The 19,163-nt window shown below is 38.7% G+C and overlaps 1 protein-coding gene across 1 annotated transcript in view; it reads right to left on the minus strand.

The window, feature by feature from the left end:
- Positions 1-1,647: 1,647 nt before the first annotated feature.
- Positions 1,648-19,163, minus strand: part of LOC150105195 (uncharacterized) — a 55,033-nt gene continuing 37,517 nt past the window's right edge. Inside the window, exons 2-3 of the mRNA XM_090395135.1 lie at positions 6,275-6,351; positions 1,648-3,090 (exon numbers count right to left, since the gene is read on the minus strand). Coding sequence (XP_090251261.1) covers positions 1,648-3,090; positions 6,275-6,351 — 1,520 coding nt within the window. The remainder of the gene's footprint in view (positions 3,091-6,274; positions 6,352-19,163) is intronic.

Raw genomic sequence — 19,163 nt, forward strand, 5'->3', positions numbered from 1 at the left:
TAAAAATATTGTGTTAGGGTTAGGGGCTGGTTAGTGGTTAGAGGTTGTTGACCCGTCTCTTCACTGCTGGCCGCTTAAATTAGTGAAAATTTTTTAGCCAGCTATCTCTAATTGGCTAGCAGTTGTGATTGAACTACCCATTCAGTCTCCGAAAGTTATACCCCTATACGGGAATGAAAGGAGTTAACTGATTTTTTTAATGTTTTTTTGAAGAGTCAGTAGTCTAACAGACATTCTTCATTCTCGAACTAGAAAGGTTAAATCTTTTAATGAACACGTTTTTTAACACCAGGAGGGCACTTGATTGGCCACCTCGGTCTCCTGATCTAACGCCATTGGAATTTTGTGTGTGTGTGTGTGTGTGTGTGTGTGTGTGTGTGTGTGTGTGTGTGTGTGTGTGTGTGTGTGTGTGTGTGTGTGTGTGTGTGTGTGTGTGTGTGTGTGTGTGTGTGTGTGTGTGTGTGTGTGTGTGTGTGTGTGTGTGTGTGATCGAAACGGTTGTCTAAGCATCAAAACCTCGTTCTTTGGATGATCTTAGGATTACAAATGCAACTCATTCAATCACTGAGTTGGAGCTGATAAATGTTCTCACAGAGTTCGAAAATCGGATTGAACAGTGCATCACACATGATTGCAGTAATGTGGAACTTAGAACAAACCTGAACTGCATAAATAATTAAGTTTTTGAATGGTGTTCACTCCAAGTTTGTAACAACGTAAGTTATTAAAGCTAAAATCTCCAGAAGGACTTTTGGGACGTTATTTAAAGTTCAGCGATATAAACCAAAGAATAAATCTACATTTCAAAGATAAAATGGTACTGGTACTGATTGATTGAAAAATATCCCCTAGCGGGATTTGCGGGTAATTAGCATAGCCAGAAACCCTTGGATCCTGAAAATATCACTGAAAAAATGCATTTCCATTTTCAACGTGTAACTAAATATGAAAAGGTACATTTATAAACCATTAGATTTACTTAAAAAAAAGGAAAAGAAAGAGCTGTTTATTTTACTAAGAAATTTAAAGAAATGTTAAGATATCCATATTTAATAATAAATATTTTTTATTTAAAAATATTTATTTAATTTAAAAAAATTATTTAAAACATATTTTGATATTAAACACGAAGATAATATTTAACAGATTGATATCTTGAATTGTATTTGTCTAATATTTTTTTTTTGTCATTAAATTCAGAGTTTAAGTTCAACACACAAAACTTAATGCACTTGACACATTGTATTAAACAATTTTATTTGACACTTCATTTATTTTCACTTAAAAAATGGAAGAAATGAACATAAATAATCCCGCGTGCTGTTCAGAAGTGTCTGATCATGCAGATCGCGTTCTCAACCCCATGACAAATTACTCAGCTGAATTGAACTTCACCACCTAAACAGATTAATTTCTTTATTTTCACTGATGGAGTTTGTTAGAAAAGTCCTGGCATTTCACGACCCGAAATGACGTGTTGTTTCCTCTGCAGTAAAAGAGGTCATCGATGTTAATTTTCACCTCGAAGCTTCTGGGAGCCATCAGTTGCCAAATCCTGTCCTATCACGCCAGTTAAGTTATGAGTCCAACTGCAGATGTCGCTTATGTACAAATACATTTATATCCAGGTTCGTAAAATCGTTCTTCTCAGTGTATAACAGTCCCTTTGTGACCTCCAAAACCGATGCCTTTCTCCAATACAACGCCGAAGACCACACGTCCTTTGAGATCAACTTTAGGCTTAGGTATAGCTACTGGAAGTAATGGGGACACCACGGACTTCAGGATTCCACCCAAGGGAGCAAGAGGAATCGCACCTCCACCGAGATTCAAGGATATACCTTTGCCTGGACTTCCAGAGACTCCGATATCGATAATTCCTGTCCGTCCAGAATCGTAATCTTGACCTCCGCCACCACCACCACCATATCCGTCAGTCTGGTATGACTGGGTTGGTGGAGGAGGAGGTGGTGGGGGATAATAGGAATATGAAGGGCCACCTCCTCCTCCTCCTCCATTACCTCCCGCAGAAGCATATTGCTGTTTGGGATAATACTGTGGTGGAGGTGAGCCTTGCTGATACTGCTGCTGCTGGGGTCCTTGCGAATACTGTTGTGGAAGTCCTTGTGGATACTGCTGTGGAGGCCCTTGCTGGTATTGCTGTGGTGGTCCTTGTTGGTACTGTTGCGGGGATCCTTGATATTGCTGTGATGGTCCTTGCTGATACTGCTGGGAGGGGGGTCCGTCTTGCTGCTCTTGTTGATACTGCTGGTACTGTTTATATTGATAATACTGCTGCTGGGCTTGTGGCTGTGGAGGGGGCCCTTGCTCGGATGGTTGCAGCTGGTTGTATCCTCTCGGACCGTCACTCGGTCCAGCCCGGTTTACCAAAGCTGCCGGCGCTATGCTGCTCTGTGTTTTTTTGGAGGATTTCGAGAACGTTTTGGAGAGATTAGCCGTGGTATTCTCGGACGTTCTGCGACTGCTCTCCGAACGGACGAAGTCACCTCCGCTCGCGGAACTTCTGGTGCTGGTCTGTGGCGCCACCTTTTTTTTGGTTGACTTCTTGCGTTTCACTTTGATTTCCACTTCTTCTTCATCATCATCGTCATTGTGATGATCATTTTCTTCTTCGTTCTCCTCCTCCTCCTCCTCCTCTTCGTCGAATTCGACCTTCTCGTCTTTCGGGGTCTTCTTGGTGGACGATTGGGGGTGTGCTATCTGCGCTGCCCCTTCCACAGGCGCGAACACTACGAATTGCGGAGTTCCCTTCTTCGCGCTTTTCGAAGCCGACAAAATCCTGGCGAGAATGTCGCTCGTCGACGCCGAAGTCGTGGAGATGGGTTCGCTCTTCTTAGTCGGCACGTAGTGAACCACGTATAGCGGATCGTTGCCCGTGGTGCTGTCGTCGCCGTCGACGATCGAACCGGTCACGCTGGCAGTCGGGTCTCGCCTGTCGATTCGAGACGGACCGTTGCTGGCATCGTCGGAGTTGACCCTCACAGTAATTACCGACTTCGGATCGAATTCGAAGTCACTTCGGTCCTCGATTTGAGGAAACAAAGGATGAAGCGGGTTGTCTGCTCCGTCCTGCAAAGAGAAGAGGAGGGTTACAATGAGAGCACATCAAAAGAGAAGAAATTAGCATCGGGATGAGCCGATGCTAATTTCTGTTAACAATACTTTTGTTAACAGGCGCGTTCGGTTTTGTGTGAATGTAAAATTCCACGTTAAAGTAGGGATATGATGTACAGAAAGAGGATGTCTGTGTAGGTCGTGCAAACATTGCCGTTATTGATACTAATGTACGTAGGCTGTTCAATAAGTAATAAGACTATATTTATACAGAAAACAGATTACCTTTAATCGTCATCATTTACATGGTATCTTTCGAAGTAACTACCGTGAGACGCGATGCATTTGTCCCAACGTTGCGTCCACTTATCAAACACATGTGAGAGTCCGTTTTTTGAGAGTTCTTTCAAAACCGCCTCCACAGCTTTTACTGCTTTCGATTTATTGCTTTCGAAATGGTGGCCTCTTAGTGGTTTCTTGAGCTGAGGAAACAGCCAGAAATCGCACGGTGCGAGATCAGGACTGTATGGAAGGTGTGGTAGGATATCTGTGTTGTTCTTCTGCAAAACGTCCACTACACAATCAGCAATATGTGGCCTTGCATTATCGTGGTGCAGTAAGAAGCCATTCTTCAGCAATGGATGCTTCCTTTTGACGTGCTTGATGATAATCGCTGCTGTGTTGATCATTGTCTGTGATGGACGTTGAAGGTCTTCCCTCACGTTCAAGATCTTCCGCATTTTGCCTTCCTTCCTTAAAAGTTTTATGCCAGCGAAAAGCACTTGCCCTCGACATTGCTTCATCGTGGAAAGCTTCGCGTATCATGTTAAAAGTGTCCGATGCCGATTTTTGCAAACGCACACAAAATTTAATCGCATAACGCAGTTCCAAGGACGCTTTCCATTTCGAAGACTGGTGCCTAGCAGGCGCGCCGAAACAAGTTTAGGTTTAGTCACGTGACACTCTGGCACATCAGCCCGTATACGCCATCTATCAACCTCTTTTGTTAATACAGACAGCAACATTTCTTTATTCTACAGAAATTCATATTGTCATGAGTGCTTTCGCCACAGTAAAATTAGTCTTATTACTTATTGAACAGCCCACGTACTATAGGTTATGCAGTACTTCGCGTGAGTGTGATAATAATCATAACAAAACCATTTCTGGACGTTTTAAGTATTTTTAGAAAAGGTCAGAAGACTATTGAAGGTGAAATCTCAACAGTAAAAGTTTGACGTGTAGGAGTAAAGCTAAATCAACTGAAAATTAGTGTATGTACTAACGTCAGCCAGGTCATGCTCAGAGAGAATTTAAGCATGCATCATGTCTGCGCAAGTTTTTGCAACTTCTGCCGATAATTCTAGAATGTTATCATCAACCTCACTTTTGGAGCATTTCAGTTACAAATGCTCTGGAGATATGCTGAGCAACTTTCATAAAAGTTAGAAATTCTCCTGCGGCTTCGCTGTATTGAAATCCATATTGTTGATAAGAAAATACCGTAGTTGGGATCAAGTAGTACAGAAGTTGACTGTTGAGGAATTTGTAAATTATGAGATTATATAAATTTGTTTCCCTTTTTTGGGACTGGGAATAGGTTAGATATGGCATAATTTCCAAGTTGCAAGGCATCCAGTGGATAAGGAGAGGGTGAGAAAACCATAAGATAAGATTAGCTGTGGAGACCGAAGGAATTATGATAACGGGGGAAGTATTTGGTGTAGTATAGGAAGAAAAAAATTTCCTGATTACTAAAGTAAGATTTATGGAAAGATATTTCCAAGAGGTCTGTTTGGACCTTTTGTGGAATGGAAGAAATCGAAGCCATAAAAATTAACAAGGGCACAAATGCATGACTACCATTTCGGTGAAGCAAAGTAAATTTTTCATTTTTTGGCTTTTCAAAATTTTTGAACTTTTAATTGTAACTGCATCGCCTAGTTGAAAAGACTGTTGGCTAAAAAGAAACGAATAATCAGAATTAGTTATTCTGAAAAGTTAGATAATCACCAGTTTCATTGGATTCATAAACTATTTATGTAAGATCTGATATTTATTTGATATTTTTCAATGTATATCGCAAAAGCTGAAGCCTTCGTAGCTCAGTTAAACCTAGAATCTGGTCTAATTCGGAGGTGGAAGATTTTTTCCTCTCTAAGGGTTTGTTTGTCCCTCAAAATAGGCAAACCCGCCATAAGAACACACGCAACAGTCGCATGACAATACGGGAAAAAGGATTAATCATTCTGTTCCATCGGATTTGGTTTCGAACGCCTGCAGGTAAAGCGTGGGTCTATGAGTAAGCCAAAATCTGAAAGGATTGTAAAAATTGTGTTTAATCGTGTTGTTAAAAATTCCCATTAAGATCTACCGTTCTTAGAATAGATTCAATGATAGTACAGTAGTAGTCGTATTGTCATATTTCAATTAAGTACGTTGTGGTATCACAATATAGTCGCAAAGTGTTATATTTTCTAATTTTTATTATTCCAGATTCATATATGTTTCTTTCTTTATTCATTTATCAACATCAATTTATTTATTTATTGTAAATAAAAAAAAAGAAACCGAAATACGATTGCAGTCTTCAGGAAAGACTGCCAACCACACCCTATATTAAAAAAAAAAAATATATAATAATAAAAGATTTGTGATGCTGTATTTGCAAAAAAAAAAAAAAAAAAAACTATATATATATATTCAGTCACAGACCCTGATATTGTCTTGTGAGGTGTCTGGCGCACTTCAGTGAGCTCCGAAAATGATTAACAGCTTAATTTAAAAATTCAGGAATTTAGCAAGAAACGCTGAAAACAGTTTCGGGATTTAAAAAAGCGAATGCTGGTCTCATATGCTACTAGTGAATTCAGTGACGTCAGGGGAGAGAGTATGGCAGACAACTACGGCCCTCTCATGATTCTGAATCCTAACATCGACTTTGTTAGTGAGTTCCATTTTCTTGAGTTGAGGGTTTAAAAACTAGTTTCTGAAAGGGTGAGGGGGGGGGGTGAAGACCGCCTGTTCGGAGACTAGAATGCGACCTATAACAACCTTTCTTCTAGAGGTCTAGCTATAGAGACAAACGCTATTTCCACAGGGCTTATACAGACCTCCAGTTCTGGATATTTAAACTAATGTAAGTTAACTTGGTTTAAAAATTATAGAATGATTTTTGAGAAATGAGAATGTTGCTTACCATTCTTCTGAAGTCACTTGTTTGTCGCGCTGCGGATGGAAACACAGTTTCTGCACTCACAGCCCAAGCAACCACTCCTAAAGGCAGAAAAATCAAAAGAAAATGTTACATTTCAGATATATGTTCTGTAATAGCGAAAGAAAAGCGATTTATTCAGAATATTGGTTGTTTATAAACGGATAATCACAGTTTTTGCATGACATCGAATAACGAATTTAGGCACTCAATCCTTCACATCTTAATACAATTTAAATTTAATAATAATCCGATATACAGCAAAGAGGACAATCATATCAATATATCAGTGAATTTAGATTTCGATGGATACCATTGAGATCGCCGTAAATCTATAATTGATTTAAAGTAGTTATTTCGTTCTTGATTTTTTCTTTTAGATTTTTTTTTTAAATTTCGGGTTATAATCATGGTATGTGACTTAGTAAATGCATGTTGCATAATTCTATAACATACACATCGCATTTTTAAAATAAAACGTTAAAACACTGAAGTAATATATTAAATATCTTAGATAAATACCTTAATTTGAAATTCAAAAAAATGTTGCTGCAGATGTTGATAGAATTGACAATGTTGCCAGTTTATTTTTTAAAAACAAAGCAAATATTAACACTCGGGAGGTCGAATCTGATCTGACAGATACATGCTAATTGTTAACATGAATATTCTTCTTTAGCCTATCTATTGTATAATTTGAAGGTCATGAGTAGCTGTGCATTCATATGTTACGAGTGATATTCCGCACTTTTGTTGCTGTCAGTTTGGTTTAACACGTATTATGCAAAGATTTGTGATATTTGACCTGCGGAGGTCGCGGCAGATCTGACAGATATTTGCTTATTTTGTAACAAACATTTTTATTCTTTATATTTCTTTGTTTCAATAATTTCTAGATTGTAACTGAAAATAAACAACCATCATGTATTACTGAAATAGAGAGCCAAAGGCTTATTTTTATCATACATATCCTCTAGTCTAGGTGATGTGCTTTACATTTATTGAAAATACTAAGGATATATATCTGTAGCTTGTTCCACCTTTGCAACGAGTTGCCCAAAGTTGCACTATTTATGCTTGTGTCCGCCTAAACTTTTAGTTTCTATATTTTCCGCACGAAACTCTGGAAATAATATTGAAATAATGTTGGTTTCAATATTCATCATACATATTTCTATCATACATATCCTCTAAGAGATGTGCTTTACATTTATGGAAAATACTAAGGAAAGAAATCTGTAGCTTTTTCCACCTTTGACGAGTTGCCCAAAGTTGCACTACTTATGCTTGTTTCCGTCAAAACGTTTAGTTTCTATACATATTTTCGACACGAAACTCTTGTAATTTCTATATTCGGCTATGAAATAATGTTGGATACAATATTCATATAAATATAAGGGCCCCTCCAAACAGCCACACAGCAGCCGTCATAACATGCAAACTAGCAGACCATTATTTCACAGCATTGCAGTTACACACTGAACCAGAACCCATAAAAATCACTGAGACTACACAACAGTATCAGAGCATTGTAAACGAAGCAATAGTGAACGAAGAAATCAGAAAAACAGACTGGATGCAGATAGCATCTTTAGACTCTGCTGAAGCTGTATATAATAATCTTAAACTTGCATTTAACAAAATATACAACAAAGCATTAACAAAAATAAAAATACGCCCCCAAACGAAACAAAATCCATGGATAACAGACAACATACTAACAGACATACAAAGAAAAGATGCCCTATGGAAACAACTTAAGAAGTCACCGAACAATATCGCTTTAAAAACTGAATACAAAAGAAAACGGAAACTCCTAACAACCCAGATTCGAACGGCAAAAAGAAACTATTACAGCAACAAATTAACAACAGCACAGAACGACATAAAGGAAACCTGGCACCTGATTAATGAAATGCTGGACAATGTACACAGAACCACTGCCACAGAAACAATAAAACACAGCTTTGCCTGCGACCCCAAATCCCTTAAACAGTTGGCAAACAACTTTAATCAGCACTTCGTGAACTCTGTCCAAAAGCTACAAGAAACAACCTTTCCTCACACACACGAACATTCTCCACTAGGTCCACGAGCAACCCAGTCGATGTGGTTCCCCACAGTAACAAAAGAAGAACTATCACTGGCAATTCAACAAATTAATCCTAACAAAGGACCGGGGATAGACGGAATCAGACCAAAAGACATCAAGAAACACTCAACCGACCTACTCCCAGTTATACAAAAACTGTTAAATAAAATCTTCGAAACGGGACACATACCTGAAACACTGAAGACTGCATTAATCACACCCATACACAAACAGGGAAAAAGAAACATAATAAGTAATTACAGACCTATCGCCACGCTGCCTGTAATCAACCAAATCATGGAGCGCATTGTACATCAGAAACTCTCCACATACGTTGAAAAATTTCAAATCATACCCAAAACACAATATGGCTTTCAAAAAAATAAAGGAACAGCAACACTCCTGGAAGATTTCGCAGACCTAATAAACGCTGCATTGGATAAAAACAGAATAACATTAGTGGTATTCATTGACCTAACAAAAGCATTTGACACACTTACATATAAAACCTTGTTAACGAAACTTACCCATATCGGAATTGGAGGTCGTCTACTCCAGTGGTTTAAAGCATACACGAAAAACAGAAAGCACACCACGCGTATAGGATCAGCACACAGCAAAGAGGTACAAGTAACCTGTAGAGTACCGCAAGGAGCTGTCCTATCTCCCATTCTATTTAACATATACACACACGACATAAGCCAACTCCCCCTAAAAAGTAAAATCTTCCAGTATGCAGACGACACTGCCATAGTATCCATTCACAACACTGCAAAAATCGCTTACAAAAATATGCAACACGACATTAATCAAATCACTAACTGGTTAACCGAAAACGGCATATATATAAACCCTGGAAAAACAAAGCTAATGATATTCAAAAACCCCCAAACCCTGCCCATAGAAACAAAATATCTCACTATCAAACATTCATCCTCCTATACACAAAGTGCAGAACCTAAAATCACAACCATCACACAGGTGAAAACAACACGCTACCTTGGACTTCACTTCGATGCAGATCAAAGTTGGAATAGCCATACAAACTACCTACATACCAAGCTTAGGATAATAGCAAGCAAACTATACAGATTAAAAGACATTGTCCCAACCCACATAAAAATACTAATCTATAAAGCATTATGTGAAAACATTTTAAGATATGCAATCACATCATACGCATTCTGCGCAGACTACAGACTTAACAGGCTACAATGGTTGCAAGATAAAATGATAAAACTGATATTCTGGGAACAACCCACTCTTATGCACGAAGCACGGACAAAACACAAAATATTTAAGGTGAAACAATTACGCCACTACACAGTCATGTTAAAACACTACTACAGTCCAACATATAGAGTAACCAGAACAACATATCAAATAACAAGACCACAGTCAACAAACTACATAACATATAAGTACAACAATCACTACGGCAAAAGCCACCCGAAACTTCTATAAAGCATTATGTTCCTAGGTTTCTGTTGTCAAACTGCCGTTCGACAACAGAAACCTAGGAACATACAGAGAGCTGAAACAGGCACTATATAAATATTATAGCGAGAACGAAAATTAGAGCAATTCCTGTTTCTCTCTCCCCCACCACACACACACACACACACACACACACACACACACACACACACACACACACACACACACACACACACACACACACACACACACACACACACACACACACACACACACACAAAAAAAAAACTATGACAACCCCCCCTCTCCAAAAACTATCACTACAAGAACACAAAGCAACAAACACACCATGTCTAAATCCAACCCTATTTTCACAAAAAAAAAAAAAAAAGTTAAACTGTAATAGCAGTCGAAGTCTTTCAAGCATGTACCAACAAACAGTAAAATCAACACCTGGCTTGTGACCACTATAGGAACACAACCATAAAACCACCACCCTCTGTCATCTATTATCTTCCTCAGATAAGCTCTGCTAAGCTTCGAGGAAGAAAATTACTAACTTGCAAGTATCTGTTATACACACTTGTAATGCGTTATAAATATTATATACATATAATTACTACAGCAACTATGTATGCAATTCATCTGAGACATAAAAAAAAAAAAATCTATCTAATCCTTATTGTAAATACTGTAAATATTATTATTGTATGTAACTTATACTGAGACATAATGAAATGTAAAAAAAAAAAAAAAAAATTATTATTATTATTGAATTGTGTGTGTATGCTGCATTACTGCATTGTATCGTGAAATGTGTGCACATCGATGCCAATCCATATTTAGCTAGTTTAAAAAAAAAAAAATGTATACTCATATTTATAAAATGTACACTGCATTTTGTATATCAAATTTTCGTACTGTACAGAAAAGATAATATGTTTTTCATTGTGTGTGTGCAGATACTCTGTGTGATAGTAAACCTTATCATTTTCATTGTAAAAACAAAAACAAATAAGTCGTTTATAAAAAAAAAAAAAAAAAATATTATTATTATATTCTAAATTCAAAAATTCTGTATAAACCTTATTGTAAATATTGTAAATATTATTATTGTATGTAATTTATACTGAGACATAATAAAATGTTTTAAAAAAAAATTATTATTATTATTATTATTATTATTATTATTTTATTTTATTTTTATTTTTTTGCATTTTAGCACATACTAGTAATGAATGTATCTCTCAGATACACCTCGTCCGACGCTGCAAAATTACGACCTCAACCTCCCGAGTGTTAAGGAAATATTAAACAGATAATTTTACGTCATCTTCATTATGTAAGAAACACTAATTCATGACGTAATGCTTGGCACGCGACGCTACAGTCAGTAAATCACTTGATACTATTACTCGAATGTAAACATTTTATTCCTGTGTGTTCATTTCAATTTTTTGAGACTTATGCATTGTAAGTTCCTCGGATGAACATTTTTATGCTTTTCGTTATGCCTTTATCTTTTGTTTTACTAATTCTCAAAAAGTAAGCATTAATTATTTCTATTCACGAATTCATAATTATTCTCTTTCTCAGCAATGCCCTCCTACTGATGTTCATATAAAACAGTAACTATTGTTTAAAATTTATTATTTCACTCTCTTGATATGGCATTTTATAAAGGATATCAGAACAATAACAATCTCTAGCTTTCCCAACAACTCGCTAGATGGCAGCACAGTAAAACAACATTTACCAGTGAAAGGATTTCACAATAACGTCCATTCAGTGAACTCTAGAAGTGGAGTATTGAAGCAGTGAAGGTCACTAGGTCATTATCCCCGTTGAAGGATAGTTTGATATTAGTGTTCAAGTCACTTCTTTGTAGATGATCTTGAAACTTGAGATATTTGAGCACTGCAAGGTTTATCGTATCAATAGGATGAGTGGAGAGTGCTAGCATTAGCAAAACTGCGAATTGGGTTTGAGGTCAGTGAGAGCAAATAATTTATGAATATGAGAAAGAGAATGGGAATTGCACGCAGTGAATGACACCATAGAAAACTGGAAATCCTATTACAAAGGAAGGAAGGCAGAGAATAAGATGCAATTAGCTGATAAGCCCTCTATGTTAAGCCCCATCAAATGCCTCGGAAATGTCAAATGGAATAACAAAGGATTGTCCAAAGAGATGGTCACTTAGATGAGAAGATCTGTGGATCTTGATTAGTGGAATCCGTACTGGTGGCAACTGATTACTTCGACGGTTTTCCAGGTGTTAAAGTTGATTGTTGTTGACATTCGACGTCACTTTAGACAGCACTTAGGTCAGAGCAATAGGTCGATAATTTGATAACAGACACCTTTCATCTTTCTTTCGAATTAGCTGTGTGAGGGGGGTTGCTTCCATCTCTGCAGGCGGATGCCAGCTGAGTGTACAGTGTAGAGAACATAAAGAACAGGTGCTAATTTAGGAGAACGAACACAGTTGTTACCATTAGGACGAGAAGCCTTCTTTGGTGTCCAGACTGGCAAAAATCTTTCTGATGTCTTTCTTGCGGAGGGCCAAAGGAAGCATGTAATGCAATATAAATGAACTAGACAAAGGAAATGGATACACATTATACTTTTGGATTTTACTAAGGCTTTTGACAGAATACAGCACGGCAGACTGCTGCATAAATTGGAGAAAATGGGTTTGGGTTATACAACATTAGCATGGATAAGAGGAAGGCTGACTGAGAGATATCAAAAAGTGGTATAAAGGGGATCTGAGTCTGCAAGGTCTAAGATGACAAGTGGTGTACCACAAGGATCAGTGCTTGGTCAACTGTTATTCAATCTGTACATTAATGATATTGGAAAGGATTTGACAGGCGACATGCAGCTATTTGTGATGATGCAAAGATAAGTAGAGTAATCATGAATGCTGCTGATATGCAGTACTTTCAAAATGGTTTCAATAGGCTGGAATTGTAGGCATGGGAAAATGAATATCAGTAAATGTAAAGTCATTCACTTTGGCGTGATTAGATATCCGATGTCGTATTATATTGATGGGATTATGCTAGAAGAAACTGATGAGGCTAGGGATCTTAGAGTGTTAGTAGATAGCAAGTTGAGGTTCAGGGGGCCATGTAGAAAGATTGCAAATACAACTCAAAAGATAATTGCAATGCTGAAACGAACTTTAACATGTAAAGATAAGGATGTTATTTTGCCTCTTTACAAGACCTTGATAAGACCTCACTTGGACTATTGTGTGCAGGTCTAGTCTGCTGGTTTCCGTTGTGATTCTGATATATTGGGGAGAGTACAAAGGAGAGTGTTAAAAATGATACCAGGATTGTGGAATACTGATTACGAAGACAGACTGAGAATTTGTAGACTGCAGACAATGGCAAACAGGAGAAAGAGGGGTGATACAATTGAGACTTTCGAACTTCTGAAAGGGTCATACGACATTTCAATTGATGGAATTTTTCAATTTATGGAGGGTGGGGAAAGAACGAGAGGGCATCCTTGGAAGCTGAGAATGAAGGCCGCCAAGAGGGGTGTGAGGGCTAGATTTTTCTCTCATAATTGCCATTGGATATTGTGAGTGCAAGCAGTGTGAATGAATTCAAGAATAAGTATAATAGCTGGTGTATGTAGCCTCCCTCGATGAGTCTCTGACTCCCTGGAGGCCTCTCTTAATATTACTATTACTACTACTAATAATAATAATATTCCAGGTAGTTTGTGGTTTGTTTTGATCAGGAATGAACGACTTGGGTGACAGGAATGATGCCTGGAGATTAGCTTTTTCTTTCAGTAATGCTACAGTAATACCCTCTAGTTGATGTCAGAAGTGAGAGCGCAGATGCGCAGAAAGCATGATTTCTTTTGCTGAACTAACTGCTCTGCAAGTGTTGCGGGCGGCTTAAAGTGTTTTATGTTTGCGAAAAATTTTGCTGCTTTATGGACTTGCCACTCCTCGGTTGGAGTGAGGAATTATCTTAGTTGATTGTGGTTAGATTCCCAGGAAACCTTCCATACTCGGCTGAGTCCTGCTGGTTTCTCTTGGATCATGACATCGGGGTGATTCTTCTTTTTTCCCACGTTTCTGCCTAACCCACGCCTACCATCTATATGCATTGCTGGAAACGAGATTCATCCCAAAAGACAACTTTATCTAATCTTCCATATTTAAATGATGTCTCTCAGAACAGAACTGCAGATGTAATCGGCCATGATTAGGGATAGACATGGATACCTTGACTGGTTTCTACTTCGGATGCCCATACGGAGGAGGACATGTTAGATTGTAGTCTGTTAGAACACTTTCGTCGTGCCCTACTTAAATTCATGCTTTCGTTTCACAGTTTTTCCTCTCTGGGTTACACAAAGTTGGGAAACTGAGTTCCTGGCGACTGTTGTTCTTCCAAGTATTATCCTTTCATTCTTTGCACGTCTTACCTACAACACTCTGCTAGCGAACAGCCAATAATATTCGCAATTTCCTGGATACTATTACCATCCAACCGGTACCCTACAATCGTACCTTTTTCGAAGTCTGTGAGATCATATCAATCAACAACTTATAACGAATAGCATGCCGCACAACTTCAGGCTCATTTATGATGGCACTGCAGTGATAGGAGTGCCACCAGGTGGCACTTCTATCGCTGCAGTAAAATCGCTGCTGTAAAATGTAAAATTGCCCTGTGATTTTAAAATAGCAGATTTTTCAAAATAGTTTGACTGAACTGTGTATATCACAGTTCACTCAAAAATCTATGTATCAGTTAAAATTTTTAGAAAAAAACTTAATTTTTTTTAAAATCAAAAATTAATTTTTTAATTTTGGATTTTAATTTTTAATTCCAAAATAAAAAAAAAACTTTTTTGCTTCTTTTAGCTTTATTTATGATAATGAGAGATTATAGTATTATAAGTATGTTTTTAATGTTACTTGTTGAATATTCTCTTTAGTAAAAGTCACTTAGCAATCAAAATACTTTTCTTATTATCTGTTAAATATTTAATAACAATAATTCCTAGAATTAATAATAAATTAAAATTACTAAACTAAAAAAATATTTTTATATATTTTTAAAATATTCCAACTTTTTAAATATGTTCAAAAGACACCACAAAATAAATATTATACGCAAAATCATGCTTAATACTACGAATAGGATGTGACCTACCCTTGTACCTACTCTTGGAGGGTAATGTGTATATATATATATATATATAATGCAGTAGCCAATGAAGTTCTAACTGAGGCTCGGCCATTGCTGCTACCCTCCTGCCATGATCAGAGCTTTAATAGCTCAATAACACCTTATCCCGACACTGTCCTCTACAGATAACGGGGAAGATGAAAAGCATTCTTGCTTCGCCCCTTTAACCCAGTCCTTATAAGGACGAATAAGATGTGGGCACGGAGAAAGGGAAAAAAAGTCCTTTTTAGGACTTCCAGGGTAACATATGGCAATGCTGTTGCCAATGAAGTTTTAACTGAGGCTCGGCTATTGCCGTTACCCAGCCATGACTAGAGCTTTTTAGCTTGATAACACTCCATCCGCACAGATTTACTTCATTCAGATGACGGGATAAAGAGTCAAGGACTCAGTCCATCGCCCAGTTCTTATAAGAACGAATAGGATGTGACTTCCCCGTGTGGCTGCCGGGATTGCCGGCAACCGCAAGAATTCGTGTGGTTGCCGAGAATTGCACCGACGGTGCAATATATCTTGCTGAAAGAGACAAGGTCAAGAAATGCCACAAAGTAGGAAGAATTGCATTTTCCAGAATGTTCCAATACCTCTCGGAGTACAATGTTCGTTGCACCACAAACGGGGTTCGATGCCAATCCAAAATGAATAGGACCATATCATCACATCGCCACCTCCGAACTTCATAGCTGGGGTTATGCACTCTCGTAAGAGAGGTTTACACCCACACCTGTCCATCTGCTCAGTAGAACTGCTCATTCAACGTGTCTGCCGAAGAATAGCGGTTTTTATCCTTCGTAGCAGCCGTCGGTTATGTTGGGCGAGTGTATGGCGGTCGATCACTGTAGGTAGCACTTGCAGTTGACTCCTTGCTCTTCCATCTCAGTACGGTATCAGTGGTTGTTCACATGAAATAGCCCAATCTGTCAATAATTTGCCGAACAGAAAGGCCTCCTACTACATCTTTCAAACTCCTTTAGTTTCCTTCTCGCAGCCATACACAGTTGCACTGACTTGGGAGCATAATATTCCTTCAATTTATACCGGCTACAAACACATGCTTCGTTACATGGCCCAATGCACCTTGCCCATGGGTGTGTCCTTTGACTTATTTCCAAGCAGTGTATACGTCTTGGGTGAAGAACGGTTCCTATCCAACCATATGACACATTATACATTGAAATAAATTAAAGTTAGCATATCTGCAACTCCATTGAGTCTAATTCGATTTTATTCCAAGATGTGAGGAGGAGAGAGAGAGAGAATAGCCTGAAAACACCCGGAAAACACATCCAATTTAAGAACTTTTGTTTTTATTATACTTATTTTAAAGCCAACTTTTTCAGTTGTTTCATACAATGCTTCTGAGTCTGCATGTATTTCAGTGTGTTTTGATGACACGAAAATCAAGTTATCAGCATAATCTGCATTCTCCAGCAGTGATAACATAGAGCACTTCGGGGGATGATGTAGCCTGCACCTATCCCCGCCTAGAAACTAAAACTTCTAACTAATATCTCACCTCCGATCCAAATGTGAATACCGGTATCCAAGCTTCAAGTTCTTTAATGTGTTAAACACTGATCTACTTGCCCTGGTCAATTTAGTGAAATTCAGTGCTATCAAAACACAGTTCTTCCTTATTTCTGGCAAGAATGCCTAAATCTCCAAACCAGATCAAATTTCTCTTCTTGGGATGGGTTACATCGATAGCCTTTCTTGTCCCAAACACGTCAGCCATAGTTTATATTAGTAAAAAAAAAACAAATTGGTGTGCTGTCCAAAGGAGTCTCCTTCACATATGACTGCAGGTTCACTCCAACTGCTTCTCCGATTTTTCCCTTTCTATAATTAATATACACTAACTACCAATAACTGTCCGGATACCCTTCTTATTTGATGTTACGGAATATTTTTTCCGTAACTTCCATAAATTCCAGGTTTGTTAATAACATAAAAACCGGATGTACAGATAGTAGGAAGCAGTATTTCATCGTAGCAGTCGAATACAGGTCATATAGCAACAGGACGTAAGCTCGGTGACTTCGAGAGAGGCGTTATCGTGGGCATGTCCATACGTGCCATTGCCGCTCAATTGGAGCATTCAGAATCCAATTCAGAACTTCTCCATTTGTTGATCACATCAACAAATAGAGAAGTTCTGCAATCACAGGTGCAAGAAAACACCCATACGACAGCCGAAAATGACTGACAGGAACAGGAGGGTGTTAACACGGGTGGCACGCAAAACCGGCTACAATCGGCACAAACCATCCGTGATGAGTTCCATAGCTTCAATAACACCACGGGAGAGCAGCGGAACACAAGCCAAGCATCACAACAACGAACAAGGCGGCTCGTCTGGACTGGTGCAAAGAACGTATGAACTGGACAATTGACCAGTGGGAAACGGTACTCTGGAGCGGTGAATCAAGGTTCACCTGTTTCCAGTCTGGAGGCAGGGTGTAGAGGCAGCTTGGTGAACGCTTGTTACCAAGTGTGTTGTACCCACAGTATAGTTTGGTGCTGAAGGAGTGATGACTCGGGGTTCGTTCTGCTGGTTTGGAGTGGGACCACTGGTCGTTGTCGTGGTTCCGTTAAGGTAGCTCAGTACCTTGATATTCTGGATGGTGCTGCGTACACTGTGGAGTTTTATGGAACGGGCCCATCACTATCAAGACGACAATGACCCATGCCACAAAGCTGCAGCTGCTGTGGAATGGTATGAAGAGATGGGTGTTCAACGACTGCCCTCCGTACACAGAGTCCTGACCTCAAACTCATCGAACACCTGTGGGAGGAATTGGAGCGGCGATTGAGGTCCAGAGCAGCACGTCCTCGATCTATCACTGGAGGAATGGAAGCGAATTCCACCTGATGTCTGCCGCACACCGGTGGAACCCCCCCCCCCCAAGGGTGTAGGAGGTGATCAAAGCCAAAAGTGGACATACCTGATATTAGGGTTCGCTAGCTGGTATCAATTGTAAATTGCTTAAGTGTCCGGACAATTATTAGTAGATAGTGTATAGTTTTCTAGTGTCATATATCTATAACGGTAGAGCACGGGTGCGTAAATCACTTGGACATGATATTCGATGATTTTACTGTTCTTTTCTTCTGTTTGGTGAACATTTAAAATTTGGTTTGGTTAATATTAAGGCCATGAGTCATGCTCATTTACTGCATGTGTTTCGCGGGATGAAGCCGCTGTCACTTTCATATGACATCGGGTAGTCCCCTAGGAGTTGATAAACCACTATAAAGGAGTTACTTCGGTCTTTCACGGGAACCAAATTCCAGGTCTTTCCAATAGAAAACTAAAGATGTATCGTCTTCATCACTGAGCTACGGAGGCCATCTCGGTTGACATCCATTTTTTCAGTTAAAAGAGCCAATTCTTCCGAGCCACGTGTTTGTTTCCTAAGGAACCCCAATTTAAAACTTTGTCTCACGATTATAACCTCCCCATCTATATACTAAGACTCTCACCTGTTCTACATTTTGGGAATCCCAGAATCATTTAAAAACCAAACTGTTACAATCATCAATCATTTTACTATTCTGGTTTAGAAGAGCACTGTGCTCCTTCAGGAATCCCAGTTTAAAAACTTGTATCACGATTATTATCAACCCCCCCAGCAAGCACACCACCCCTATCCACGCAAATTAACCCTGCGAGGTCATTGACTCCCCTCTGTCACTGAACGCGTGCATATCCGCCGCACGTATTACACTAACCTGGAAACAGTGGCCTGCCGAGACAACTCGTATGTCCCGTAGGCTGAGTGACGGAACTTCTGACTATGCCTAGAAGGTATTTATTACCTGACTTCTTTTTCATTTGAGGACACCTTTTATTTAGATATGAGATTAGGCTCTTTGCGCTCTTTAAAGGTCAATGGCTGCCAGAACTGTAGTTAGACAAGTAGGAAAGTTAACGATGTCTAACATATAATAAAAGTACGTTGGTGTTTCAATCTTCAAAACACAGAAGAATAAAAATTGTTTCTACTTTAGCATCCATCGTCTGCGTTTTCTATTGCATTTTTACTTTGGCTTTCATCAGAGATCATTATTGTTGTTTTCTTACTTTCTTTCATAATAAAAAAGAATAAAGCATAGA

Source organism: Typopeltis vanoorti, chromosome 7, assembly GCF_054136105.1.
Source record: "Typopeltis vanoorti isolate ZY-2024b chromosome 7, IOZ_Tvanoo_1.0, whole genome shotgun sequence".
In the NCBI taxonomy this organism is placed as follows: Eukaryota; Metazoa; Arthropoda; class Arachnida; order Uropygi; family Thelyphonidae; genus Typopeltis; species Typopeltis vanoorti.